The 20513-nt window shown below is 42.0% G+C and overlaps 1 protein-coding gene across 1 annotated transcript; it reads right to left on the bottom strand.

Annotated features, from left to right (window-relative positions):
• Positions 1 to 3279: 3279 nt before the first annotated feature.
• LOC137265780 (hephaestin-like protein) lies at positions 3280 to 18955 on the bottom strand. Its single transcript, XM_067801238.1, has 14 exons — positions 18683 to 18955; positions 17345 to 17604; positions 16908 to 17120; positions 15879 to 16182; positions 14938 to 15044; positions 14101 to 14266; positions 13491 to 13771; positions 12669 to 12874; positions 10778 to 10925; positions 7776 to 7988; positions 7087 to 7297; positions 6066 to 6509; positions 5247 to 5428; positions 3280 to 4697 (listed from the first exon to the last, which is right to left on the bottom strand). The coding sequence occupies exons 1-14, from the start codon at positions 18814 to 18816 to the stop codon at positions 4387 to 4389; spliced, it is 3180 nt and encodes a 1059-aa protein (XP_067657339.1). The 5' UTR covers positions 18817 to 18955; the 3' UTR covers positions 3280 to 4386.
• Positions 18956 to 20513: the final 1558 nt, after the last annotated feature.

The raw sequence follows: 20513 nt of genomic DNA, 5'->3' as shown, positions 1-20513 counted from the left end.
TTCTTTTACAGTTTTACATATTCTTACAACACTCAAGGCGGAAATGTATTTCAACCTTTCTTTTGGACATCCAAATCACTGTTATTGCGTATTTTCGGCATGGTCGATAATGGGACTATTTAGCTCCTCTGAAAAAGATCAATTTCACCGAAATATAGCACAAAGCTGTGTTGTTAAGCGTTCTTATAAACTAAGACATTCTAACACACACACACACACACACACACACACACACACACACACACACACACACACACACACACACACACACACACCTGGGGATGATATATTACATATATATATATCTATATTGTACCGGACTGTAGTGCATATGCATACCTATTGCTTTTACCTTTACACGCCACCTTTCCTTAAGGAACGAGACGTACAACTGAAATCAGGTGAAAACATTTGTAACACACTGACAGTGTAGTAGTTAAAGCAGACAAGCCTCCACTGAATCAGTCGTACCATCACACACAGTGCCTGAGACTAACTTTTACTGACAATCATCTGACAGCTCGTGGCTTTCCAAATGGCACATTTGTGAAATATATTGCCATTTCTGTAATTTATTTTAACCTTAACCCGATATGGCATGACCAACAAACTGACCTTGTAAATTTATATAAAGCTTATTCACTGTATCACTCGTGGTACCGTTTCTCTATGCATGCAAGTTTTATGAGTGGATATTTTATTTTGCACGTACATGGAATGACGAATAGCATTTATAACAGATTTTTGTTTCTTTTCTCAAAATGTGACGTTTATGGTTATATGTCAGGGATAACACGCAAACACGAGGGCGTTCTGGCAAATAGAGGCCTTTGTCATAGGGTTAACGCGCCCTTGGGTCTCCCCTAGATCAAAGGCATTTCTTTGCTAGAACGCCCGAGAGTGAGGGTGTTAACCAACTTTTATACCGAAAATAAACACCAAATACTCATCTTCGAAGATCGGTTTCACGTTCTAAGTTTCTGTACTGACGCCTCGTTAAATTCGGCAGTTTTCTGACGTATTCGGCGAAATACGATTCGTTACAACTGTCGTGCTGTGATCGCATGTGCTGCACGCGCCAGTTTCATTCCCAATGTCTGACTGTGAAGAGCTGTTTTTGACACAGGCGAAATACCGTGAAAACTCTAAATACGATTTCATATTCCGCTTCAGTGAGCCTTTGTCAGAAGAAATGGTGCAAGCTAAATTGTATGGCAATCTGTCAGAAAGTACGAAAAGGACGAACGAATGGGCTTTGTCATTTAGCGGGTGGCAAGCAGAGAGAATGCAGCGTTCAGTGAGACACAGTATTTATCCTACTTCAGACTGTTTAACAAAGAGTTTGTTGGGTATGACGGCTGAAGAACTGAACGCATGTTTGAAATACTTCTTGCGTGAAGTCAGGAAGAAAGATGGAGGCCATTATCCCTCATATTCGCTGTTTGCAATGTTCTCTTCTCTGTCATCTGCCTTAAAAGCTTCAGTTTCGAAATTCGCTTTATTTGAGGATGATACTTTCAGCGACGCTAGAAAATGTCTTGACTGCGTTATGAAGGAAAGGTCAGCTGCTGGAATGGGGGCTTCGTCAAGAAAACTGACGGAAGTAATACGTTTAGCCGGAGAAGAGAAATTGTGGGAAACACAAGTATTGGGAGAAGATTCCCCTCAAAAACTGCTAGACACAGTGCTATTTTTAACCGGAATTCAATTTAGTTCAACAAAAATATCACAATAAAAAACTTTGTTAGTCAGTAAGAACGACAAAACTACATTTACAACATCTTGTGACTTCTCATGTGTTAAGCACTCGTATTCGCGGGAAAATGGCTACAATGAGCAAGCGAGGTAAAACTGACGATCGTCAGAAAGACCTCGACTCGTCTGTAAAGAACAAATTTATTTGGGAATGTCTGGATAGAGCGCCCCGGCTTGATGTTTCAGTGTTTTTTAAAAAAAATTGTCATTCTCATGTCTGTTTACCGTGTCAACTGGCATGTAATTTGTATATCTGGATCGGTGGTCATTTCAACTTTATTTGCAGGGAATATACGTAAAAAAACAAGACAACAAGATAAAATTCGTCTTTGTTTCGGATAATAACAGCTCCTTCGGACTAAATGCGAAGTTTTCTTGTGAAGTGTCTGAATGGCTATCAAATGCCGGTTGACATCATCAGTGGAAAGTGAAACAGCTGGAAAAACGTAAGATCTTATACCCCGTGTATAATGCGACCCCCCCCCCCCCCCCCCCCCTTCCTGACCCCCTCATTCCAGGTACGAAAAACTCGCATTATACGCGGGTATATACGGTAATATTGAGAATAGATGTTAGATGTAACAGGTACTGCATACTTTCGCATTCGTTCTTTCAGGACTAAACTTTGCACTACGTGGTGGAAGCGAGCATCGTAACCACCGGATGCACAACAACAAATTACTGATTACTAACCCACTGATGACACTGGGCGAAGGTACCTAAATTACGTTGAAGACGCCTCAAAACGAACCCTTGAGGTTTGAAAAGCCGTTCAAGACTACGTAAAGGCGTATGGAAACCTGGCTAGACCGGACCGCTGCTGTGTGCGAATGTACTAGAAGTACAAACCACTTTGGTATGAATTGAGAAAAATATAATTCTCTATTAGTTTTACTGTTTTGACAATGGTATTTATGTCAGTGTATTATACTTGAATACTTCATAACATTTGGAAAAAAAACAGTCCGAGGAAAACATATCCCGAAATTTTGTTTTCGTCAAGTAAAGAAAAATATTGATATCCAATGTTCCCGATTCTTTTTATTTCCTAAATCACTCCAAGTTACGTATTCTAATAACATTCAGTTTTTATTCACAGCCCGGAACTTTGTCCGGACAAGGACAAGGACAAGGACGCCTTTTATTTGACACCACTGAGGAAAGAGAAACCGTGCATCTGGTTCACCAGTGTCCCAGTTGGACACAACACCCTGCAGGAAACTGTCAAACGTGTCTGCACTTCCGCTGGTATGCATGGCAAGAAGACCAACCATTCGCTACGGGCGACGGCGGCAACGCGGCTGTATCAAGCCAACGTCGATGAACAAACAGTCTTCGAACACACAGGTCACAGGAGCGAAGCGGTTCGTATCTTCAAGAGACCAGAAAACCGCGGTTTCAGAAATACTCGCCAAATCCTGTAAACAAGAAACCCCTGAAAACACAGACGTGGGCAAGATGTCCAAAACGACAGTAAATCCGATAAAGATGGATGTCTCTAAAATCAACAACATCGACATGAAATCACGTCCTGTAATCGTCTTTAATTTCAATAATAAATGAAATGAAAATAATGTATGATTACACGATGACATTTAAGAAGTGGTCAAATGCAACACATGTCATATTTGGGATTTCACTTCCTCAGTAAAGTAAAAATTCTAGTAATTTGTTGGTTGAGTCCCATCCGGGACATGGAAGTCGCGGTGGCTGAGCGAGTTAGGTGGCTGACATTGTGTGCTGGCGATTAGGTGCCTGACTCTGAGGGTGCGGGTTCGAATCCCTGATGGGACTCAACCATCAAAGTACTAGAATTTTTACTTTACTGAGGAAGTGAAATCCCAAATATGGCATATGTTGAAAATAATGTAGTTTGTATTCATTCAGTTTTATTTGGCGGAAACGACGCCTCATAGACAAGATAGCTTTCTCATATCAGGGCATTATTCTTGATAACATCTTCTTAGGAGGGTGTTATCTAGAATAATGCCCTGATAGAGGGCTGTCATCTGGGTCTGCAAGGCCCTGCTAACTCTTCCCGGGATGTTCCTCAGAGAAAACAACTCTGTTGAAATACGTTACATGAGCATTGAGGCATTTAATTACAACGAACACATGATGTGATTCTGGTAAATTGCTCGCGGCCATACACAAAGATCTCTAATTTTGTATTGGAAAGTGACATGATACTCTTTCGGTTCATTTTGATTGTTTACACGTGCAGACTAACAGGTGTCACTGACCAACTCCAATATGCTCGTCACCCGGCCCTCCAGATCTAACTACAAGTTATCTACGTACATCTAACGACCCACTCATGACGGCTAATAGCACCTTTAGCTACACCCTAAGGGCCGCTATTCACATTATTTGTCATCACTGATTCTGATAAAATATTTACAATATAGAATATTTGACATGAAATGCGATGTGTATACACTTTGAGATGAACATGTGTAACGGCAAACTTCTGAACATAACCTTGTTCTGGCTCTTCAGTGATGAAGTTTCTTTTATCCTTCACACCTAATTCAATCGCACTAGACCAAAGGTGCCCAGCAACGCCTTCTCAAAGAATAATAACACCATTATTTATTACAAGAAAGCCATGTAAGTGCTGCGAGTTTCTTTTCAGTTTATCGTCCTTTCAAGTACGTGGTAACGCGACTCCATTCCCGCTACTAGATGGTTATTGACGTGACAGTGATAAAGCCATTTCCCAGCATTCATAGCACGCATGCGCACACTGACAAACATTCCCGGAACAAGTTGGACGACGTCGTTTTTCCTGTTGGTTTCACTAAACTCTGTCACCAAGTTGCCATGGAAATGCAGTGAATGTAGGTCAAACTCTGACCCCATCGTCATCAGGTACCAAGACACCTCCTCCCCTTTGTACATGACGGGGGCGGGCTGGTTGCCGTAGATGTAGCCGTTCACACCTGAAATAAACAATGATAGATTTTCAAATAAATATATGGCAGAGTCGCAGTGAGTGAATGTGCATCAGAAATATCGTCCACAATGGAAGGAAATGACCATGGGAGGTAATCCATATCTTCAGAGGCAAGGTTATGAAGAACGCGTATAATGTACCTAGTGGGGGCAGATGATAAGGAAAAATTGACAGTTTAATTAACGTTTTTGTTCAAAGAGACAATAAACGACTCTTGGCAGTGAGACATTTATCGAACATGATGCAATGTCAATGATACCAGCAGGACGGAGGTGGTTGCCGCTTTTGGCACTTGGGTACCGTGTGACGTTCGTTTATTTCTGCTGTCGCGGTCTACCAGAAATATTCATACATGCGACTTACAATAGGTTGAGAGTAGGTTGTTATATGATAACGATGAGAACCAGGAAAGGTTTATTTACAGATTCTGAAGAGTTTGGTCATTTCTTAGAGATGGAAGGGCAACTATACAAACATGTCCTGGATGGATGTAAACATCATCAGTAAATCAGTTCGTATTCCCATGGTTACTCACTATGCATGTGGTTGCTGTTCATGAATTCTCTTGAAGTCTTGTTAACCAGGTCTGGCCGGGGTGCAAACTTGTTAATGTTCCTGTCTAAATACCAGCTGGAGTTCTCGTCTACTATGCTGAAGTAGACTGCAAACTCTCTGTCCACATCCTTCCGTCGACCACTGGCGTCTAAGGTTCCCCTCCTGTCAGAATGGGAATTATTTCAAATATATTTCATACTGACAAATACTTGGAATTACTCACTTTGCAAAGATCTGATGATCTGAGTTCTGAAAACGAATACAAAATGAAAATGCTGTGTATTTTGTAAAGACTTCAAAGTTGGCATCTGGCTGAAGTAGCATCCAAACTTCAGTACAGTCAGTATCTTTGGTATGTCTGTTAACCCTTAGTTAACTGGAGGTTTTCTAATCAAGGTCGCCTGAAAGGGTACGTAATTCCCCAAAACTGTCAAAGTTTGACTAAATTGTACAACCACAAGCTCCTGAAGGGATAATGTAAACCAACTAGGGATCATGGAGGTGGCAAAGTCACTTTAAGTCCCCGTGGTCCATTGTATGGTGATCTACCTTCAGATGTTGGCAATCTATACCCCACTTTTAAAACGTATTGTGCTAATGTGAAATCTAATTTAAGAGAGACATGCTAGCTTCATTCCTTGATGCAGTGTCATTATAGCTGGTTTTACTGTCCGTTGGCAGACATTGGCTCAACTTGTGATCACCGTGTCCGTACTTAACCTTCCACAAGGGGATTGTCAGACAGTCACACTGAGACGTATTGAGAACTGAGATTTAAGACATAACAGGGCTGTGTTACCTGCATATAACAAGAGGACCAATCAGACCCGTCTGACTATCTGCTGTCACGTTGACGTCAGAGTAATACATCCGTGTCACGCAGTTGGAGTCTGCAGCCCCGGGGCCGTTTCCATAAGCAACCATCCAGCGGTAGATGAATGTATCTCCAGGGGCAACAACAGGTTGGTCGTTACCTTTGACCTTCCACTTTTTCTCATTACGGTTGTAACTAAGGCCTTCAGGGTGAACGGAGTAAGATCGTTTGCCTTTGTTACGGAAGACGACAGTCAGGGTTTCCCCGACCTCGACCTTGATGATGGGTCCAATGAAACCTTGGGTCTCCTCTTCCTTCGTCTTGGGTTTTGGGGTCTTGAATGTAGCATCGGTGTACTGGACAAACGCCAGCTTTATGTATTTTGTTCCCAGAAACGTCTCGTTTTTATTTGTGTAGACGTAATCTTTGCTAAAACACAAATAAACAAAAGGTTTCGTATGTACGTGTGTTGAGTATACTTTGCTGTAAATAGATCAACATTAGATTGAGTAGAGTGTTGTAAATGGTGAATTGTTGTTTTATGCTAATTTACATGCACTGGTCCACCTCACCACGAGTGGTAGCCCCTGGGTGCCTGGATCAGCAGCACATTGGCTATAATCTTCTATTTATATCGTTTGAATTCATTGGGCGTGAACATTAACAGTCTTACATTAGTGTTTGTGATCAATTCACCTTTTCAAATTTGGTATGTGACCATGGACGCAAAGACAGACCATGGTGGTATACCTTGTCCTGACCGGGCAACATTCGTCGCTATGACATAGACAGTCAATCAGAAAACGATAAATTCCACATCCGGTTAAAAAAACGTTGCAAAAAATGCAAAAGTCTTTACAATCATCATTCCCGGGGAAGTCCAACCATACCACTCTGGAGACGAAGACTGACAGAACACACTGCGCGTTTCACTAAGCCAACTGATCCACATTTCGTTGCAGACGAAAGTTTCAGAAAACAGTAGCACTTCTCCATTACAGCTTACCTCCCCGGTAATCCGAATGGCTGGTCTTTGATTGCATCCCTTCCTAGAGGCCCGTAGTCCCACAATATCTCCTCGGCCTGAATGTAGTAGCTTCTCCCTGCACGTTGGATGTCCGGGCGTTGCGACCCACTCCTGCACTGCCGGACGTTATACAGCGCGGTCATGCCGCTTTCAAAATGGTGGTAGTTGTAACACTGCAGGGCCCAGACACCTGTCAACAAATACACACAAACATCACCATGGTATTAGCCTTTCATGAATGTATGAATTAAGCCATATACGACTGGGGAGGTGGTGTCCATATAAAACGCCCCATTGCAAGTGTTGGGTAGTGACCCGGGACCAAAAGTCGGATAACACACCATTTATATACAGGTAAATACAGTAGGAAATACACGGAGCACAGTAAAGCACGCAACACGAACCGACTCGTAATTACTTGAGTCTGTTCCGCTGGACTAATATTGCACTGCATGTGGCCCTCCCCAGTAGTCTCATAGTGCCAGTACCTTCAGCTCAGCCATACATACGTACGGATGGTAATGACAATATATCCACATGGTATTCGTGACGTCAAAGGGCTTAGTTCATGTCATTGATACCAAAGCATGACATTGATGCTATGTCAATGTCTAGTGGTATATGTACAGTACTAATAGGAACACAAAGTACGTTCCTGAATTACGAACCTGTGTTTGTCGCAGATAAAACCAAACTCTTCACGGTGCCGGATTGGAGCACTGTGGAACGGTCGTGTTGGCCGTTCTCGGCGAAGTCGTTCCCATGGACGTAGAGAGCGTGCAGGTCTTGGATAGAGCCCATGCTAAACACATGGAGACGTACTCGTTGTCCCTGGCACAGCGTGATGCCGGGGAGGTTGCCGTACATGAAGCCGTTGATAGCTGAACAACGAAAAATTCACACATCAACTCGCAGACAATATATTCTTCAGCGCTCAAGAAACATCATAAGGAAATATATGCTGACAAAGAACCTTTGATCAAACAAAGAAGCACCTCCACATGTGTGAATTTCCAGTGTAGGGGTCACCCGAAAAACAAATCTGAGAGTGATGTAATACCACCATGGGGACCATGGATGAATGAGTGAAGAGTCAAGTTAACGGGAAGAGCGGTCTTTCTTGACGGAAACAACATGGGAGTCTCAGACTATGTAGACAGCAAAGGCTGGATTTGTTGGAGTGTTGCTCAGGACGAGAGACAGTTGATAATTGGAAAATGTGTCATACAGTCACGGTGAAAATTTAGCTGGATGAATTAGTGACCTTGCAGATTGACCGATGTTAACGATATCAGATGGTAGACACAATTGTATCGCTTAGACAGATTATCCTGGTTTGATTTTGCCAAGCCGAGTAGATCCTCCAATTCATGTGTTCTGTTCACATAAGGACTAAAATTTATGAATGACCAACATCTTTATTCAGGTGATTCCACATTTCGATGCAGATTCCGATTCATACAGTATACGATTAACAATAACAGAAGATAATCATTGTACTTCTCAATTCTCTTGAGATAATCACCTGAATAAAGACGTTGCTCATTCATACAATTTTGTCTTTGTCCAATATCTTATCATAAGATACAGATCAGCAGGGAGGAAAGCACAATTTGTCCTCGCGGGGATACCCTTCTTTCCCCTCAATGACGTTTGTCACAATTCACAGTGTTAGCTATGAATGGAACTCCACGTAGTGTTTACTCACTACACTGGACATGACATTCATATTTGACACACGCTGGTGTATCTGACGTCATCTGTCCTCGACGTACTGATACACATTGCTCTAAACTCTGATCTTTCTGGAATACACATTCAACATGTGTGTATTCTGAATGTCTATATATCAGGTGGGCTTGCTCTGCTCCATGGGAAGCACTGACGGCATGGATGCTACTCTGTGAACGAATGAATCACTAACACGTTACAGTTGTAGGCCTGGGTGTATAGATATTAACATGGTGGAAATGCACAATATTTTATAAAGATTCTATGACAGAATATTTTATTGAAATATCGAAAGGCTACACGTTCCACATCTTTAATCTGCCAAGGGTCACAATGATAACGAAGGTCCAAGACCAATATCTTGTAAGTGTCAACAGATAGAGATAGGCTAATCCAATTTATCGTGAACTTCACTCATGGTCACACCGATAACGAACGTCCAAGACCAATATCTTGTAAGTGTCAGCAGATGCATCGTGTCTTTCGCTTGTCAACGCCGTTGTCGTCAAATACGTTATGAAAATCTTTATGTAATTCTGACAGATAGAGTAACTTAACTTCGCAGTAGGCACGTTATCGGTAATCGAATTAGGCAATAGGATTTAGATACAACAACTTATCAGCAATATTATCAGTAAACCCGATTAGCTATGACAACTGGAAAAGGGTATAAAACAGGGACGACCACAGTCACAAGTCATCCTGTGACTGTGGCATAATAAACTCCTTGTTTATTCACTCAGGTAAGACCCCTTACTTTCTTCTACCTTGGCAAATCGTTACCATTACTATTCGATGTTTTCTGCAATACATTTTTGCTATCATGGCCACATGTTAAGATCCTTGGCAAGGTCGTTATGTTTATGTGGGACGTGGATCGTTAATATATTTTAGACTGTATTACTCTCTATTGCTCTGTTCAGGAACGGTACCCTAGGTACCCTAGTGGTTAGAGCGTTTGTTCGTCACGCTGTAGGCCCGGGTTCGATTCCCCACGTGGGCACAATGTGTTAAACCATTTCTGGTGTCCTTATCTATTGCTGAAATATTGTTAAAAGCGCTGTAAAACCCAAATCGCTCCCTGTATCGCTGTTCATGTTTTGTCTGTTTGATAATAGTGCATGGTTTCGTGGCTGTCGTGGAGCGTGTCGTGTATTGTTTTAATTATTGTATTATGAGTGAATACTTTCCAGTGTTGAATTATCCTGGTATATTGTATAGAGTGTGTTCGACACTGTGTATTTCATTATGTACTGCGTAATGTTGTTTTGGATATGCTAGTATTATAAGATGTATGAACGAATTTGGGTTGATGTTATGTGTTAGAAAATGTATCTTGATTTATGTAGCATGTGTTGTGTACATCGACGTATGATGATTATGTACTTTGTATATCGGCCTATAATGATAATGTATTTTGACACCTGATTACCGTGTCAATATGTTCCAATAATTATTTGTACCCTATACTATTGTGATAATTATGTAAAGATCATCCTGTGACTGTGGCATAATAAACTCCTTGTTTATTCACTCAGGTTCTCGTGTTGTGTGTGGGTTGGTATAGTTACACCTCCTAGGTGCCAAGCGAGCTGATTCCCCAAACTCGCGAGTTAACATAGACATTCACAATAATGCCTCGATATTGAATGCGTTCATAAACATTGGGCCCGGTGTGCACATGGTGTAAATCACGTGAAATATCTTAAGGCTCTGTGTCACCACTTACACAAATATTTGTAGTCAGTAATCAGCGACAACAACAATACAACTCCGATATCAGACATCAGTGTGATCCATCGGTGGGAGGGTCATCAATATCGGTTTATGTGATGATAAGCTCAAACAAAAGTCTTTCAGTGGCTGATTAGATCAGAATATGTTGTAAATAAATGTATTTATATATGACTGAGCTAAAACCGGGTCGATGGTTACGCACCTTTCATGGTGTTGCTCTCCACAAAAAGTGGATCTGTCCTGTTGATCCGGGGGTCGACCCTGGCAAGGCGGATGTTGTCGCTGATGTACCAGGAGTAGTTCTCGTCGTTAAGGGACAGATACAAGAAGTAGTGACCGTCCACGTCTTTCTGGGGAGTGAGTCACCAGGCGGTGAATAGACGCACATGTTACACTCAAACACTATTAAACACACGATAGACAAAACCATTAATAAAAATTAAGCTAAGCTTTCAGTTGGAGACAACTATAAAGTTCGACGTAATAGAATGTAACTCTACCTAAATCGGGACTTTCAGTCTGACCAGCAAGAAATGGATACTGTGTAAAGATTAAGCCAATTGTAAGACACATGCCTTAAATGAAACGATCACAGAAACTTTAGAAACGTACAAACGTTGAACTTTTGTGACTGTCATATTTCTCATACAATGTACATTTGCACAGACGTATCTTTGAGCCGGCGTGTATGTCTTGGCCTGGCGTCTATTTGTGACCTCTGTCTTTCCAATTTGTCTTTAACTGTTGTCTATTGGAGATATATAATAATGTTGAAATCGGGACAATGTTCAGCGGAACGCAGAATGACCTTAAAGCACAACCATGCCGTGGCCACGCACCAGCGTGATATAGTGATATATATGAGACGTGATATATATGGGACGCAAAGGAGAAATGGTTTCTCAATGGTAAATTACTGACTATCGCTAACCATTATACTTACCTTGGTCTTATGTTTTCGCACACGATGAATTTTAGAAAAAGTGTCCTTGATTTGCAATCACGCGCAAAAAAGGCTTTCATAAATATTATGTCCGTTTCTCAGAAGATAGGTATCTTCACTCCGAAGATATTTTTCAAACTGTTCGATTCGCAAATTCAACCGATTATGCTTTATGGGTCAGAAGTGTGGGGTTTTCAGCGTCAAGATTGTCTTGAGAAGATTCATCTCTTAGCTTGTAAAAGATTTCTAAATGTTGGACAAGCAACACCGAATTGTATGGTTTATGGGGAATGTGGGAGATACCCAATTTATATAAATTCACAAATCAGATGTTTAAAGTATTGGCTTAAGATTTTGGAAATGCACGAACAACGAATATCTAAAATAGCTTATAATATGCTTGTTCACCTCGATAATATGGGTAAGACAACTTGGGCGTCATATATTAGAAATGTTTTATTTTCTCATGGCTTTGGATTTGTATGGTTAAATCAGACAGTAGGTAATGCAACCCTTTTTCTTAAACGTTTCCGAGAGCAGTCAATTAATATGTTTCATCAAGAATGGCGTTCGACTTTAGAAAATAGTTCAAGGTATGATCTATATCGATCTTTTAAAAGCCTTATACAACCAGAAATATATTTGTCTGTTTTGACATCAAGAAATATCAGACGTACATTTGTTCAGCTCAGACTAGGTCTATTAGATTTAAGCATTAATAAAGGAAGAAGACTGTCCATTGAAAGAAATTTGAGAAATTGCCCACTTTGCATTTCGGCTATTGAAGATGAAATCCATTTTATATTTGTATGTCCATATTATGATAATCTTAGAAGAAAATGTATACCAAGTAATTATCTATCAAAACACCCAACATTATCCTTTGTTTCCATTCTCACTTCCAGAAATGAAACTGTCATCCGTAACCTTTCTTTGTTTGTGAAACACGCTGTTGTCATGAGAAATAATGTGTTATCCATGTAACTTCATAATTGTCATTGCATTATATATTATAAATATATATATGTACGTAATTCCTTGTATATGGACCGGAGGCCTTGAATACAATACATTTCACTTGACTTGACTTGATATCGTGATATATGTGAATCTAAAACCAGATTATAATTTACTTGAAATCTCTGATTACCTCTCGACCGTCTGGTGTTAGAAATCCTTCCTTACATATAACCATTGGTCCCACAAGGCCGCTGGCAATATCCTTCATGATGTTAGTTCCTGAACTGTACATCCGGGTCAGACATGGTGCATCATCATCTTCCGGTCCAAATGATCTAGGAACTGACCAGTAGTATCTGACCATTTTTCCTGGCCGTACAAAGGATTTAGATGTATCTGTGATAATGACAAGATAGTGTGATTACACAGAAACATCAACACAAGAGAGTAAGCAAGATCAGAAAGAGATCTTACTGGGAGACAATGTTAAATAGCAATGTAAAGTATATAATGGATCACCAACTATCAAGTGGTGAAACGAGGTGTTTGGGTCTTTTCCAAAAATGGATCAAGTGGTTCTCCTAGGATGAAAGACCCAACAATTCACTGTACAGATAGCAAGCCCTTCCGTGCCAGGATGCAGTATCAAATATTCAAATTAAAAATGTTTCTCTCATATATCTCATGGTTGATTGTTTTTGGAAACAAAGAGTTTGTTTGATGAGCCACAGGTGCAAGTTGACCTTTCTTCTGTCATCAAGCTGGCACGACTTCAAGTTATCACTGTTCACTCCATAGGCTTCATCATGTACACATGTACCGTTAATGTATGGCTTCAGACCATCAATGCCGCTTTCACTCACAAAGCAATTCACTGATAAGCTGAGGCGTCTGGTGAATACGGCTTGAGTCGTAATGCCACCTTGAACAGTATGTCAGTTACAACAAAGAGCGGTGGCACGATACACGGCGAGGACACCGTACAGACCTCACCCCCTTTCTTAATACTGACCCTGTTGGTAATCCTGGTACAGCAAGCCTTCGTTGTTCTTGTCGTGTCTCACTCCGTTAGGATGGATGGAGTAAGGCCGGCTGGCTCGGTTGAGGAAGTACACTTCAATGGCGTCGCCTACCTGAGCTCTGATTGGTGGACCCAGGAAACCAAGGTGAGCATCTCGGCTGGTTCTCTTCTTCTGCACCCTGAACGTCTTATCTGTGTATTCCATGTACACCGCCTTCTTGTACGTGCCGCCGATGGTGTAGCGGTCGTGTTGGAAATACAGAGCCGCTGATCTGACTTGACAAACATCTCTCTAATATATATTTACTTCCAATTTGGCAAGAGCTCTCTTTTAGCCACATCAGGCTATTTAAATAATTATCTTTGAATCACTTCAGTCATTGTCTCTGACATTCATAAAGTAAATGAAAATAGATAGTTATATGAGGAATTTGAATGAGAGAGTGTAATGACGCGTGCGGCCTAGGTATTCAGTGAGGGTTGGACGGGTTCAAATTGAGAAGTTTGAATTACCTGGCTACCTAATCACACATTCACTAAATAGACTCTCCGGCTGGTTAACGTGCACCTGGAGGTTCACAGTTCACACCAAGGTACCCACCCTTGATGTAAGCCTCTCCCGTTGTATCTGTCCTTGCCCGAGGGGGCGTAGTTCCACAGCACATCCTCCACGGCGATGTAGTAGCGCCGCACATGTCTGGGCCTGAGGACGTCGTTGTTGACGCCTCCACCACATCGCCTGATGTTAACGAACGCAGCTGACCCGGCTAAAACAGCGAACACGTGAACCCTGGATTTCATAATGAATACGAAAGTCCGTCTGACAATTCATAATGAAGGAGGTTGATGAAATAGAATTATTCCTATAATACGTTCATCTTTTGATGCCCACACACCAGGGAACATCACACGGATTGGGCTGTGTTTGACACCGCACTCCGCAATATCGCAACGGGGGACACCAGAAATGGGCCTCCCACATTGTACCTATTGTCAGTTATATGACAGTAAATATACCAGTAAAGGCCCAAACATCAAATGACTGGCATTATAAGCATCGATGTACCCAATCACTATACCGTGGCTATATGATATGTCTATATGATACACTACATGATATGTCCACCAAATCAACAAGTCTGATGAACCGATCTCGTCAGAATACCACGATAAGAGTCTTTAAGCATATTTTGCATTTAAATCATGGATAATCGGAAATGTGTCACATGTGACACGATTTGTCAAAACAAATAAATAAATAAATAAATAAAGGATACGTTGGTGCTGTCACTGTACAACAGGGGGTCAGTCACTCGAGCAACCATCAGAACCTACATTCCTCGGCCGAACTGGATATTTTGCGGGTAGTTTACGTTAATAAATGAAGTAAAGACTACTGTAGTTTACCAGTTGTGCACGGCTCTGATGCCAGGCCTACCTTCCAGGTTTGCAGCCAGTGAATCGTACAGCAGCCATCTTCCTGGTGTCTGCATCTTCACAGTCACTGTAACAAACTGGGCAACACCAAGACTGACGGAGCTGTACCTGTAACACAGTCAGTGAGTGAGGGCTTTGGGCTTGAGCCTACTGTGAACAGAACAGGTCAGGCTGGGCTGTGATGATAACCCTTTTACTACGGGTATGGGGCTTAGAAACCCTGAAAAAGCATCCTCCGGACATCGACTCCAGCGAGCGGTAATAGGTTTGGAAAGAACTAATATGGTCATCTGTCCAGCGCCCTGCCCGACCAGGCCTGCCATAACTATCTCACATCTAAACACTTTTTACCGAATGTTTGGAATGCTCTGATAAATATGATATAAACATATCTGTAATAAAAAATAGAGTCCTTCCAGGGTGAAGTGAGTTCAACATTTACACAACCGTTCCTCGAAATAAGCATAGTTAATAGTATATTGAAGACACTGAGAACTACAACGTCGAATTATCACTAAACTGCTGAAACTTTGTCGAATTGTTCAAACTGACGATATGAATTTCGAATTAACAACGAGAGCCGTTTAATGTGTTTCTACGTATCCACATTGAGATGTAGTAAGAATGAAGTGAACCTTAACAGAAATTTAACTGACAGTTTATGTTTTGTCTGAAAGACGCCCACTCTAGAGCAGGAAGACCAATATGGAGATGGAGCCGTAAATCAACATTGTAGACTAGACCTGTTTCCCAGCACTAGTCGCTTCCTGTTGTATATTATGATATATTTGCATGGGTGGTGATTCTAATGTAGAGGTTTCCCTCGCCTCTTACATTCGTCATATTCGTACAGTGTTAAGCGTGTATTTTTTATCTTCCGCCGTGATATGTCTTCGATATTAAAACGAAAAATATACGGACAGGATTTGTGTTGACGTTTACCTGTGTTTGAACTGCTTGAATGAGTGGCCGCTGAGCACCATTTGGTGGATGTCTGTGGCGTGGCCCATGGTGGCGAAGTGAAAGGTGGCAGTCTCACCTTCACAGAAGTCCAGGCCGGGTAGGTTGCCGAACACGAAGCCGTTAATGGCGTGCATGGCATTGTACATCTTGAAGGCTCGTGTGCTTCGGTTGGCGTGAGGGGCAAACAGCCTGACACTGTCGTCTATGTACCAGCTGAAATTCTCGTCCACGTGACTCACGTAAAAGGCAATATGGCGGTTCTTCACGTGCTTCTTGAGAGATCCTGCACAGGTAAACTGAGATTGATTGTCAACAAGACAATTTCTATTTTTCGATTTTGTCATTATATTTCAAGCAAATGTGAACAGGTCCATAAACCTGTAGAATGATCCTCCTGTCAAACTAAATCTGGAAATCTGAAATGTGCTTGTGCTTGTAACAGAAAACAGTACTGGGCAGGACCAGCATTCGTTCGCTTTCTCGCAATGTATCGTTTACAGCGGTGTTAAACAAACACGCAAAGTAAAATAGTGGCGGTTATGTCGGTACTGTGCATGTCATGTATTGGATATATACGTGATTTTATGTAAACGCATAACCATCGAACTAGCTCACAATTTTACGTTGAGGAAAACTAAGGAATGCATTGCATGTTGAGTCGAAGCTGGATATACAATACTGGAAAACACGCACATGAGACAACAATTGAAGTGGGTTGCCAGTTCAGACATACATGAGTTGGACGGAGTTCCAGCTCAGCCTCAATGTGTTATCCTGTGAATGTTCATCCACATAAATACCGGACTGTTGGATAGTGTAGACGTGAATATATAGTTAAGGAAAACAGTGAACAGATGGAGAGACGACAGTGGAGTAAGTAAGACTGGCGTGGTATATAACATTGCACATAAGTCTTGGATATCCCGGAAACATTTGAACGGTGGGTGTCATGAATTAGTTGCTATGATATTAATATTTCGTAACATTATTAAGGTGCAAAGTGTTTACCTGGCTTGCAGACGTACACGAAGCCCACGAGACCGCTGTTGATGTCGAGTGTGGTGTCGATGTGGGAGTGGTACATCCAGGAGACGCACTCCTCGCCCCCCGGGGCTGGACCTGACGCCTCAGTGATGTTCCACGTGTAGGTGTATTTGTGGCCGGGCTTCACCAGGTCGGCAGACGTCGCCACGTTGTGGTAGCCGTCGTTGTACAAAGCGCCTGCGTACAGGAGATTATTGTCCAAGTACAGCAACACAAGTTTTAGAGTCTATACCTAAGAAAGATTCATCATGACACAATTAACGTGAGAAATATAATAAAAGTCAACAGTTTCATACTTAGTCACTCAAATATTGTTCAGCTCATCATTTTCGACATGCGCACATCTACCGAAAGAATTGATTCAAGTAATAATTCAGTTCAGTTCCCTGTGCCCCACCTACCCTCGTTTGTTTTGTTGTACGTCGCTCCGTGGGCGTGGACAGAATATTCCCTAGATGCTCTGTTTAGAAAATGGATCTTCACTGTGTCTCCGACCTCCACCTTCAGTATTGGTCCAAGGAAGCCCAGCCATTTTGGTTTCAGTTTCTCCAGGGTGAAGGTGGAGTCCGTGTATTCCCGGAACATGGCCTTCTTGTACACGTGACCCACACGATCTCGGCTTCGTGTGATGTATTCACTCGCCAAGCTCGTGGCGTTGTTTCTACAACACAAAAGTGTGTGAACCGCAATGATTCGGCATAGTCTCGGTATTCTGATTCTCTACAAACATATTTTGTTCAATGTGATAGTCGCTTGAGATCACCAAGGAATGGATGAAAGCATTCCCACAGGCATACATCAGACCAGACAGCGTCACGTCGTTGGAGAACCCGGATGATGAAGAAGATTAGTAAATGTAGGAACAGCGCTGAGCTAATCCTTCTTCTTCTTACAAGACTACCTTTGCATACACAATGAGAGGAGAAGAAAAGAGGGAAGGGAGAAGATATGACAGGAATTTTATCAGCCCGTACGAAAGGTACAGATTATTTTCTCAAAGCGATGTGTCATATGAAGTATGTGTGGCCTCAGACCTAGGTCATGTTTCTCTGTTTTGGAACACAATACACCTCATTCACATCATCCATAAATCCAAGGATAATATGACTCAAGGTCTTGATTGCCATGGGTCAACGAAACAAAGAACCTGTGACTTCAACGAAAGGCGCATGAGGATGTATCAATTAGGCGTAACAAAGCAATACAACTCGGCATTCATAACACCAGCCACGGTTTCAAAAGCCCATTTCTCAGATACGAATCCTCAAAGTCTGTAAACTGTCGCTACACACATAACACCTACAGGGACAAATACACAACACAAATACAAAGTATTTCATGAAACTATCATCATCTGAGGTAACGGGGCATCAGCTCTGAAATGTTGTTTGCAAGTTCGAAACATGTCCGGTAGAGGTGCGGGTTAGATACTCAGTGACACTATGTTTGTCGCCAGAGTTGACTAAGAACACGGCAGGTCAGTCTTGCTAACTTGGATGGTGCATGTCGTTTTATAGATATTGAGTGGGTGAATATCATGATGTCTGTCACTGTGACAGAATTGTCAAGGGAGCAATATTCGCAGTCATCGTAGTCCAGAATATTGCTGAGTGTTGTGTAAAATAACACACAAACACACTTTTTGTGTCCATCTACAGTTGAACATTTAAGCGATGCTATCATTAGAGACAGAGCTTGCTGCCCACAGTTGTGAATATAGTTTCAAATGTATGACGTACCTCCATGTTGAAACCAAATCCCTTCCTCCAGGAGCATAATCCCACAGACCCTCCTCAGCACTAAGATAGAAATGTCTCTCAGCCGAATCACTGGGTGCGCAGCAACACAAGACAACCAGCAGATGCACCAACATGATTCTGTATGTTCACACAGGTATTTGTCAGAGCAGCGATATGTGTGACGCGATTAGATGGATCGTAAAGCGGTCACAATGAACAGGGGTCCCGTTGTATTATCAACAGGGAACAACTGTCACACACAATCCGACTAGGTATTCATTTATTAGGTGAACTTCTCACTTTCACTGAACCATCGTTTAATGTTGTCTTAATCAGTGACACTCAACGACCTCGTTACTGACCCCCTAATGCCTGGAGGTGTAACAGTAAATGTAACGTTTACAACAGGTTTGTCTTGCTGCAGTGGTAAATGACACATGGTCGACTTGTCAGAGCAACGATAATGTCACCATTACCCAATAACGTCCAGTTGGACACTTTAGTGTCATTTCATCATTTCAGAATCCCCAGCACTAAAGTAAATCAATAACCCAAACACTGGAGCGAAAGCAGAATATTATTACATTCAACAAAGGCAGAATGTCCATCAAAACTTACACCTATAAAACACATACCCTGGTGCGATTTACCGTTAACGTACCGAAACAATAAGACCCCGTTCATGCATATAGGTTAAAATGCATGGGTATGTAAATGTCTAATTTGCTATGCGTTCATGCACTGCAGAAAATCTATTTTAGGTGAGCATTTAAAGGACACACTAGCCAAATTTGTCATTTAACAAGTAGCATTGAACATGGACACACTGCATGATATTCAGAGAAGAAGAAGATAGTTTCCATACATGCTTGCAGTTGCATTAACTGTAGGCCAAGGCAAGGAAAGATCAAGGAACAGACTTGAAAAAAGCAGGGCTTGGTGGGAGGATATGGTGGAGGGCACATTTGATAATAGACAATGGGTAGACAATTTTCGTATGACTGAAGAAACTTTTAGCTATATCTGCAATGAACTTCACGATGACCTACAGAAGGCACCAAACAGATATCCACTAGATGTGCGTCATCAAGTTGCACTATGTATCTACTGGCTGGCATCAACAAGGGAGTACAGGACTATTGGCAACCTGTTTGGTGTCGGAAAGTCGACAACTGCAACATGTGTCCACAACGACTGTGAAGTTATTGTGGAGGAGTTAGGGCCAATGGTAGTTCGGTTTACGGAAGGCAATGCGCTGAAAAAGTTGTACAAGGGTACCAGGAAGTTTGGGGATTTCCAAACTGTTGTGGCGCCATTGATGGGTACCATATACCAATCATTGGACCCGGACTATCCCATTGGAGACTCTTTCAATCGTAAAGAATGGTATTCTTTAGTACTGCAGGCAACGTATGATTACCGTTATGTCTTCATTGACGTTTTGGTTGGCTGGCCAGGTTGTGTGCATGATGCCAGAATTCGTCTCTCTTCCATCATGCAGCCACTGGAAACTTGTTCCCTCATTGGTTACAGCAACTGGAAGTTGATGGAACCCGGATACATATACCATTTGTTCTCATTGGTGATCCTGCTTATCCCTTGAAGTCATGGCTGATGAACCCTATACAGATCGGGGTAATCTGTCCCTTTCGCAGTCCACATTCAACTACAGACTGAGCAGGGTCCGCGTGACAATTGAAAGCTCATTCGGGTGTTTAAAGGGACGCTGGCACCGACTTCAGAAACGTCTTGATGTGTACGTGGACTTTGCCTCAACTGTTATCATGGCGTGTGTAGTGCTACACAATGTGTGCGAACTCAGACGGGAACA

The sequence above is a fragment of the Haliotis asinina genome, chromosome 15, assembly GCF_037392515.1.
Source record: "Haliotis asinina isolate JCU_RB_2024 chromosome 15, JCU_Hal_asi_v2, whole genome shotgun sequence".
Classification (NCBI taxonomy): domain Eukaryota; kingdom Metazoa; phylum Mollusca; class Gastropoda; order Lepetellida; family Haliotidae; genus Haliotis; species Haliotis asinina.
The sequence above is the reverse complement of the archived record's forward strand: the minus strand, read 5'-3'. Positions and strand labels throughout refer to the sequence as shown.